General features: G+C 41.3%; 1 protein-coding gene across 8 annotated transcripts in view; it reads right to left on the reverse strand.

Annotated features, from left to right (window-relative positions):
• Positions 1–710: 710 nt before the first annotated feature.
• Positions 711–7,545, reverse strand: part of ENPP2 (ectonucleotide pyrophosphatase/phosphodiesterase 2) — a 70,709-nt gene continuing 63,874 nt past the window's right edge. For all 8 annotated transcript variants that reach the window (XM_019614229.1, XM_010709264.3, XM_010709259.3 and 5 more), the window contains 3 exons: positions 7,228–7,360; positions 6,478–6,634; positions 711–1,321 (listed from right to left, as the gene is read on the reverse strand). In XM_019614229.1, the coding sequence (XP_019469774.1) occupies positions 1,151–1,321; positions 6,478–6,634; positions 7,228–7,360 (461 nt within the window). In that variant the 3' untranslated portion in view covers positions 711–1,150. The remainder of the gene's footprint in view (positions 1,322–6,477; positions 6,635–7,227; positions 7,361–7,545) is intronic.

Raw genomic sequence — 7,545 nt, forward strand, 5'->3', positions numbered from 1 at the left:
CAGAGACTTGGCCTGCTTGATCACCTGATGGTTGTAAATCACATGCACTGTATGGTGTTCACATTAACAGAAGTTACATATGCGCAATCAGGCCAAGGAAGTTCCTCTGAGAATGAGGGTTGGCATTAGGACTTGGACTCAGTCTCAGCTTAGGAGAAAGCTGCACATTACGACCATTAGAGTGAGATAGGAAATCAGACTTTCTTCTCCTCCTGGTTAAAAACCCATTGCTGGATTTTTGACAATGTTATCTCCTTCAACATCTGCATTATTGCAGCTTCCCTCAAAGTCAAAGCAAAAGGCAGTGGAGCAGATATACCCAAGAACCAGCCCAGAGCAGCACTGGGGGAGAAGGGATGTGATGCAGCCTTACGGGTAACAGCAGATACTATCAGCTCATGTCCTCGCCACGAGCTCCAGAGCAGGGCCAATTGGCCCCAAGTGCAGGGTACTCCTGGTGAAGTTATGATACCAGCCTACCTCCTCTCCCAGTTCTGCCACTGCAGCAAAACCTAACCAGCAGTTACTACTGCAGGTGCCGTTATACAGTCTCACTGCTAAGCCCCAGGGCAGGACATCTGAGCCCCTGTCATCCGTCTTACCAGAAAACCTAAGCTCTTGAGAAGGCTGAATATGAAAGATGTAGCAGCATTCAGCTGCTACCAAGTCCCTCTGAAAGTCCCTGTGAAAGGAAACCAAAAGACATTAAAAAAACTGAATGTGTGGTTTATTATATTTAAGATGCTATTTGTCTATAGGGTTTAAATATGTCTGTCACATAGTCAACAGTAAATGAATGCAATTTTACATGTTCAGTATTTTGATACACAGTACAGGACTAAAGGTGTGGTAAAGGAGATGGGAAATTAATATTTCCTTGATTCACGTATCAAATTCTACAGCACCAGATAAAAGCTTGGTGTAAGGACATAAGCTGCAGTATTACAAGCGCTACTAAATAAACCAAGAGGCATACCTATATTAAACATTAGAGAAACAAAACAAATGACACAAGGGTTTAATATTTAAGATTTGATACAAGATTAAAATACTAATATTTTTAATGTCCTGGTTTCAAATTAATAAATATAAAAACAATATAAAAATATACACCAGTTGATAAAAGAATGCACTGAGCAAGGTTAGAAAGCTAAATTTCACTTTCAAATGTATGCAGGTATGTCTTTAGGGAGAGGATTTCTGTGTAGCTGCGACTGGTCTTTCGGAAGAAGTCCAAGCTTGTGAGCTGTTCGATGTCCCGCACCCGTGCAGTGTGCATCTTAAGAAGATCTTCAACCCACTTTGATTCATCTTCCAGGCTCTGAAATGAAAAAAAGAAAAAGGTTTATAACTTTTCACATCTAAAGTTAACTCCGAAAGTAAAGGTAGCTTTTCCAGACATTAGGACAATTAGCAAGGACCATAGTCACCTGGAAAAGCTGATCCCATGTTGTAGGTATTTCAGAACAGGCATATACCTTTAGAAAATTCATTGGTCACCATATAAAAAAAATTTGTCACAGAAAGAGCTCCATATCAATCACTTGTTCAGTATCACCAAAACACAAATGCTGGCACATGTGCCCTGCTTTTAAACATTATTCTCATCTGATTTGCAACTCAACTGGGAGCCAGGCCAACTGTGTTCTGGGCTGCATTAAAAAAGGGGTGGCCAGCAGGGAGAGGAAGGTGATTGTCCCCCTCTACTCAGCTCTTGTGAGGCCCCATCTGCAGTACTGCATCCAGGCCTGGGGAAGGAGAATTAGAACATAAAGGACGTGGAGCTCTTTGAACGGGTCCAGAGGAGGGCCACTAAGATGATCTGAGGGCTGGAGCACCTCTCCTATGAGGAAAGGTTGAGGGAACTGGGCTTGTTTAGCTTGGAGAAGTGAAGGCTCTGGGGAGACCTCATTGTGGCCTTCCAGTACTTGAAGGAAGCGTATAAATAGGAAGGGGAACAGCTGTTTATGAGCTTGATAGTATAGGACAAGGGGGAATGGTCTTAAACTGAGACAGGGGAGGTTTAGGTTAGATATTAGGAGGAAGTTTTTCATACAGAGGGTGGTGACACACTGCAACAGGTTGCCCAAGGAGGTTGTGGATGCCCCATCCCTGGAGGCATTCAAGGCCAGGCTGGATGTGGCTCTGGGCAGCCTGGTCTGGTGGTTGGTGACTCTGCACACAGCAGGGGGTTGAAAGTAGATAATCACTGTGGTCCTTTTCAACCCAGGCCATTCTATGATTCTGTGATTCAATTAACACATATTATTTTAATCTTTCCACTTTACTTTTTGTTGACCTCTTTGATTTCTTACACAATTGGGACTACACCTTTTATTGGTAGCTGTAAAACACTGCTATTAAAACATGTATACTATTCACAGATAGGAAAAAAAATACAAAAAAGAGCCCCAAAAGCCAACCAAACAAACAAAAAAACCTTTCACTAGATGTTTGCCACTATGAAAAAGAATCAGGAAGGTGCTGCTGCCAGAGTGATGGAGTTGGACTGCGTGGGTGTAATCTCCCTTAGGGAACTGCTCCAAGAGACACAGGCAGTCACCACATCAGCTCCCTGCTGCACACCTTGTACCAGATCCAGCATATGTTGCAGCCATCCACAACCTAATTTATCTCACTACAAAAATCAGAAAAACCTGCCTTGCAAAACCCTGCAGTTACAGACTGAGTGTGTTGAATCAGTCCAGTGTCATGTTCCAAGCACCCCTGGGGACATGGTGAGGAACAGACCTGGAAAAAGAACAGGGCAAATAGGACTTTTCCCCCTCTGTCCTTGCAGGCTGGTACATCTGGGGACGTGCATTAGGGACAGAGGGGTTGAGGCTCAGGTTGAGGCTCATGTACATGACCTAGAAATCTAGCTGATAAAATTTGTCTTTCTGGGCTTGTTCCAAGTGAGCCTCTGACGGCCTCAGAGGATGTCTCCCTCCAAAACACACCCTCACATGAAGTTACAGTCATGCCAGAGCCTACCCAAAACAGAAGATGTCCCACAGACCAGTTTATGGGTCACTCTGTAAAGCCCAGGAGGGCGAGCTTGATGGTTTTCACAGAGAGAACACAAAGTAATAGTTAAGTCACAACCAGATGCTCTAAAGCAAATGTCCATTTGTCAACAAATGACATTTGCTCATCTTTTTTAAGCTTTTCAGTTCCAAACCCACTTTCCTCTCCACGCTGGTAGCACGGCCCAAAACCATGAATGGAGCATGAAATAAAGATCCTTACTAAGATGGAAAAGAAAGAAATATGCCTTGCTCTTTCTCCTCCATTTGGGGTGCCATGGTCCAGGAACACCACATGGCAGCATGCAGCCACGGGAATAGAAGAGCCCTGTTCAGCCAGTCACATTGCTTGTCTGCAGACAGGCCTCAATGAGGCTAAATGCAATCACTGCATCATTTGTCTTGTCTTTAAGCCTTCTTCTGAACAGCAAATCTGCTCTGGACAGAGCTCACAGGACTGTTGGGTTTGTTTCAAACCACGTTCAGTGACACAGCATTTCCATGAGCCTAGAAGATTGGTCAACTGGTCCACACTAATTTTTCCATTCCATAACTGGCCCACAGAATCTCACCTCAAGCAGCAAGGATTTTAAGCACAGTGATCAGTTAGCATGGTTGTGGAAATGAATATATACTGTTGTGGAAATGAAGTGTACATTGAAAATGATGTTTTTCTCCATCTTTGCTTGTTAGTCTCACTTCAGCAGTACAGTGCGTCTTAGAAGTAAAAAATAACTATCGAGAATATGAAGGTGAATAGAAAAAAGCAATAAAATAGGAAACTAAGCAAAAATCCAGATATCAGATATTCTACGAAAAAGAACTTCTGTATTACCCATCTCTCAAATATTGTATTGTTGGCTGGAAAGCTCAAGATGACCAGAGTTATACAGGTGGGTGAGGAACTTTCTTGTTAAAAAAGAAATTTAGAGTCACTGCAGAAAAAGGAACTGTGTACTAGAGGAAGTTTCTAGTAGTTCCTCCAGCTTTGGTTTTGGAAAGGATTTTTATTTAGTATTTTCATACATGCTTTTTGTGCCAAGGTCATTAGTTTGCTACTTAAAGCAACTGGGAGCTCTTGTCAGTGCAGAGGAAGACTGGAATACCATACTGCAGGATGCAGATGAGGGAGTCCCTAGTATAGTATGAAAGTTGGTTACACGTGTTGACAATAAAAATTTCTGCTAAACTGGGATATTTTCAGGTGAAACAGCAAATAGAAGGAAAGGTTGTGGGAGTGCTCGTTTATTATGTGATATTGTGAGCCACCTTTATAATGCAGTTATAGAAGGAGCAAATCCTAGATAGTACCAGAGGAATCATGTGAAATGGAAAGAAAACCATTTCCATTTTGAGGGATAAGCTGGAATACTTTATCTCATTCGTGTTCCAGAAAAAAAATCAGACAGGAATAGATACATCGGAAGGCTACTAAAATGCTCTTCCTCTCTTACAAGAAGAGCATAAAAGATCCTGGTTGCCCATGAACAGAGAAAAGTATATGCTTTGAGAATCATCGTAAATCATCAGCACGGATAAATCCCAAAGAAGACCACTGAAGGGCTATTTAAGCCATAGAAAAATGTTGACATAAGAATAAATGGGTATAACCTCACCATGAATAAACACAGTTTGGAAATGGAACAAATTCTAATGAGAAGAGTAGTGGTGTTCTCCAACGGCTGTGTGAGGAGAGAGAAAGTGTGTGTGACAAGAGCAGAGCTGAGGAAAGATAATATTTCTTTACATCTGAAAAGGAAGCTATGGAGAGGCTAGGGGAAAATTCTTATATTATCCCAAGTATTTCAACTATGAACTATGTGAGGTTTTATACAGTCACTTCTTTGAATACATGAGATGAAATATCAAGTGCAAAAGTAAGACAAAGACTGTATTGGAATAGCAAAATTTTGCCTGTACTTTCTCTCAAGAACTACAGTTCTTGATATATTTTTCAAGTGCTTTTTTATTATGTCAAGCGTAGAGCAATAGCTGCTAATGAGCTCGTATAGCAGAACTGAAGTCACACTAAGAACTCTAAATACATATACCATAAGTAGCATGACCAACAGAGAAAAGACGCTTGGGTTGGAATGTAAGAAATCAAAGAGTAAAAATTATTGCAAGCCATTCATAAAAAGATTTCAGGATTTTAAAAGCACAATGACACACAATAGAAGGAAGAAAAAAATCACGTACAGGCAGAAATACAAGGACAGATAAATGCCAGATAGTAACTTGCAGATCCCCAACTAGGCCTTCATTCAGATGTAGGCTGGTTGGAATAAAAACACAGTGAAATACCCTGAAGACTTTCCAAGTCTTCTGATAGAAGACATCTCTGCCCAAAACAGTTAAGAGTCTAAATGGAGGGAATCCAGACCTGCTCAAGAGAGGAGTACTGCTCCAAAAGCGTGGTTTCAAAAAGAGTGACCTGAAAGTAGGCGATGTTTGATGAATGAGAAAGAAACAGTGTTCCAGGTGAATTGTGTACAGAGTTGAAATTACTATTTCTGCTTGTAGCTGGAATAGGAGTCTTAACTTTTTTTGTGCCAATACAAAATTCATAACATTAATGCGTTCATTCAGGAAACAGACTCCTGGCAGCCTATAGTGAAGCGTCTGTGTGCAGGAATCCACACAGCTGTGTAATGGGAGAACAAGTTCAGGCGGAAGGACAAGTCTAAATACAGCTGCCTGGGAGGACTGCTGTCCTTGCAGAGTGCTGGAGCTCATGGGGACCCTAACAGCTCTCCTGCCACACCATCAGCTATAGGGCATTTGTGCTGCTTTCTGCAGCTCTGAGCAAACTGAAGCCTTTGTACTTCACCAAGGTTCCTACACTACCGCATTTTTCATCCAAAAGGAAAATAGAAAAGGAATGAGGAGGGTGGCTCATCATCTTTGATCTCTGGTAAAGAGAATCTAAATTTTTCCCTTGAATTGAGACATGATCTGGAACCAGCAAGAGCTGCTGGCAGCTCTACCTTCAGCAGGTTTTAGCATACAGTTTAACGCTGTGTGGGTTGGATGTAAACGTGCCGTCTGATGCATCCAGACTGCAAGAGCAGACAGATTATATTGTACCTGCATATGGAAACAGACCTCCATAAAAACATTAGGCTGGCTGCCAGCACAGAACATCTACTCACACAGTCTTTTTCAGCCTGAGGTTACTCTGACAGTGTCTGCCAAAGCGTAGAAGCCCACACACTGTTTACAGCCAACCTAATGTATTTTAGTTCTTCCAGACAATTTTAGGTGCCGTAATAGTTCCACATTTTCTCTGTTACCCCCATTTTTCATAGAAGAGTATTCCTGTCTAATGAGTTGAACGTGACTCTTAATAGAGTCAATACTCTGTACTTTCATTTAAGATCATCTAACAGCTAACTAGCATCTTCCCTGGGAATATCCCAGGGAACATTTACCATCAGGCAGCAGAACTTACATTGCAGCTCTCATCATTGTCAGGCCGGTGTGGAAGGATGTACGAGAGAACAGAGAGTGGTCCATCACACTTGTCGGCTGGCTGAGTGAAATCTAAACAGCTGGTTATGATGGCATAGTAATGAGTAGGAACAGGGATGGCACTGCCTTCCACAAACCTGGGGAAGTAAAGCAAACATTTACCCACAAAGATCTAATCCATTTGGAAGAAGAATTACACAGACAATGTGGTCTTCCCTTCCTTACGTGTGAGGATGCATGTAGTTGTTAAGATGTGTTTGATTCACAAGCTCTATTTGAAAATGAGCATTTCAGTTATCTCATGTTTTGATACTGTGCCATAGAAACGCCACATGCCAATGCTGAAAGGTTTCTTCAGTTCAGGGAAACAGAGAGCATGTTTTACAGAATTAACAGAAGCTTAGAGTGTCTAACTCAATAGCAGTATGGTGTGCTCTGGTACCCAGTTGCAACTCTAAGCTTCCAGACAGCTTTAGCAAAAACGTTATTTGGAATATAAATCAGCTTCATCTGAAGGACTCAAAGTGAAGAGTTACATGGTGAGTTGCCATTCCCTTAATTTTTCCCCTGTCTTACCCATAAGGTCATTCAGTCTCGTTGAACTGTTTTGGACAGAGCCATGAAATTCATTTCTTTCCCAAAATCAAATGAAGTGCAAACAATAAATTGTTTGAGATAAAGTTATCACTAAAAGAAACAGCAGCAAACCAATTTAAATACAAATTCTTACTGTTTGATCTTTTCAGGTGTGTCATGTAAACCATCATAGTCATAGTCAAAGATTGGTCCACTTATAACATTGACTCCATTTCGTTCAGTGGCATATCTCTTCACTAAAACCCTTTGGAAATAGTTCCATACCTCTATGGGGGAGAAAAAAAACCAAAAACTAAAATTTGGATAAACATATTAAGACATGTCAAGATTATAAATAAATTTTTCTTGCATGAAGATAAAAATCCAGTGGGCATCATTCAGACAATAGGAGAGGAAATCAAAGACTAAGCTTTACAGGTTTATACTGCAAGTTCATTCTGTTTCAGTCAAT

Source organism: Meleagris gallopavo, chromosome 3 (genome assembly GCF_000146605.3).
Source record: "Meleagris gallopavo isolate NT-WF06-2002-E0010 breed Aviagen turkey brand Nicholas breeding stock chromosome 3, Turkey_5.1, whole genome shotgun sequence".
Lineage (NCBI taxonomy): Eukaryota > Metazoa > Chordata > Aves > Galliformes > Phasianidae > Meleagris > Meleagris gallopavo.